We start from the raw sequence: 1,126 nt of genomic DNA on the forward strand, positions 1-1,126 counted from the left end.
AAAAGGTCAAGACCGAACATCTCTTAACAGTTCTATTTTGTTTGTTTGTTTACCTGTTTCTGGCGTTTGCAGTTAAGGCTGGTGTTCTCCCCTCCTCCTCCCCAATCGGTGTAGCCTTTTTTTCTTTTTCTTTTTTAGAACATCTTAAACATTTAATCCTTTCTTTACAGGTTACCTAAGATCACTTTTGATTAAGAAAACTGTAAAAAGTTAGTAACGGCCACAAGCAACCGCCAGGTGGTGGCGCCGTCCGTTTCCCACGGAGCCCTGCTTTGCGGGGTGTGTGCACAGCCCGGGGTCTCTCCCGCTCGCGGGACTCCATCGCGGCAGGTTTTAGTCCACAGGCCGCTTCTCCCCGTATTTCTTGGTGAACTCCTCCGCATTCGTCCAGAACTGTTTGCGGTCCTTGGCGTATTCCTCGGCCAAGTCTGCGCGAAGCGGGTGCTCAGGCTGGGGTTCGTTCACCAGCGCAATGAGGGCCTGGATCACCTGGTGGGTTTTCGTCGCTGGCTTCCAGTTTTCGGCACTGATCACTGGCAGGCAGACCTGGCCCTTGTCATCGACGTTGGGGTGGTAGATCTTCGTCTTAAAGGTGACCTTCGGCGGCTTGAATGGGTATTCTGCGGGAAAGTTGATTTCAATTCTGAAGGCCCCCTTGTCATAGGGAGGGTTGTCAGGAACGATGAGCCCTTGCCAAGTCAGTACATTGGCTTCATCAACCTGGATGTTACGGAAGTTTTTCATTCCACATTTGCGGATTTCTTCAAGCTCCTTCATCAGCCTCCTGCTGGCCGCCATCTTGGATCTGGCACTGCTTTCCCAGGGTGCATCATGGCTGGGCGGCTGGAGCCCCCCTCACACCCCGCACTTCCGGGAGCGGCCTCTGCACTTCCGGGGGCGGGGGAGGGGCGGGGCCAGGGTAGCTTTTTATGCACAATTGTCTTAGTTTAACCCAAGGTATGAAGGGCATGGGCTTCTGTGGTATTTTAATTTTTATTTATTTATTTATTTATTTATTTATTTATTTATTATTTTTAGGAGACCTCCTTTGCTTACTGGACTCTGTTCTCTGTTCTGCATGATGAACGTTGCCTGAAGCGGGTAGTATATTGTCAATTAAAAGCCC

The 1,126-nt window shown here is 50.3% G+C and overlaps 1 protein-coding gene across 2 annotated transcripts; it reads right to left on the reverse strand.

Annotated features, from left to right (window-relative positions):
• Window positions 1-333: 333 nt before the first annotated feature.
• Window positions 334-835, reverse strand: LOC102247722 (ubiquitin-conjugating enzyme E2 L3). Of its 2 annotated transcripts, XM_005862977.1 has the most exons (2): window positions 772-798; window positions 334-675 (listed from the first exon to the last, which is right to left on the reverse strand). In XM_005862977.1, exons 1-2 carry the CDS (start codon window positions 796-798, stop codon window positions 334-336), a joined length of 369 nt encoding a protein of 122 aa, XP_005863039.1. The 2 variants fall into 2 exon arrangements, with proteins under 2 accessions (XP_005863039.1, XP_005863038.1); XM_005862976.2 differs by having other exon boundaries at window positions 334-835.
• Window positions 836-1,126: the final 291 nt, after the last annotated feature.

Source organism: Myotis brandtii, unplaced genomic scaffold, assembly GCF_000412655.1.
Source record: "Myotis brandtii unplaced genomic scaffold, ASM41265v1 scaffold17, whole genome shotgun sequence".
NCBI classification, from domain to species: Eukaryota; Metazoa; Chordata; class Mammalia; order Chiroptera; family Vespertilionidae; genus Myotis; species Myotis brandtii.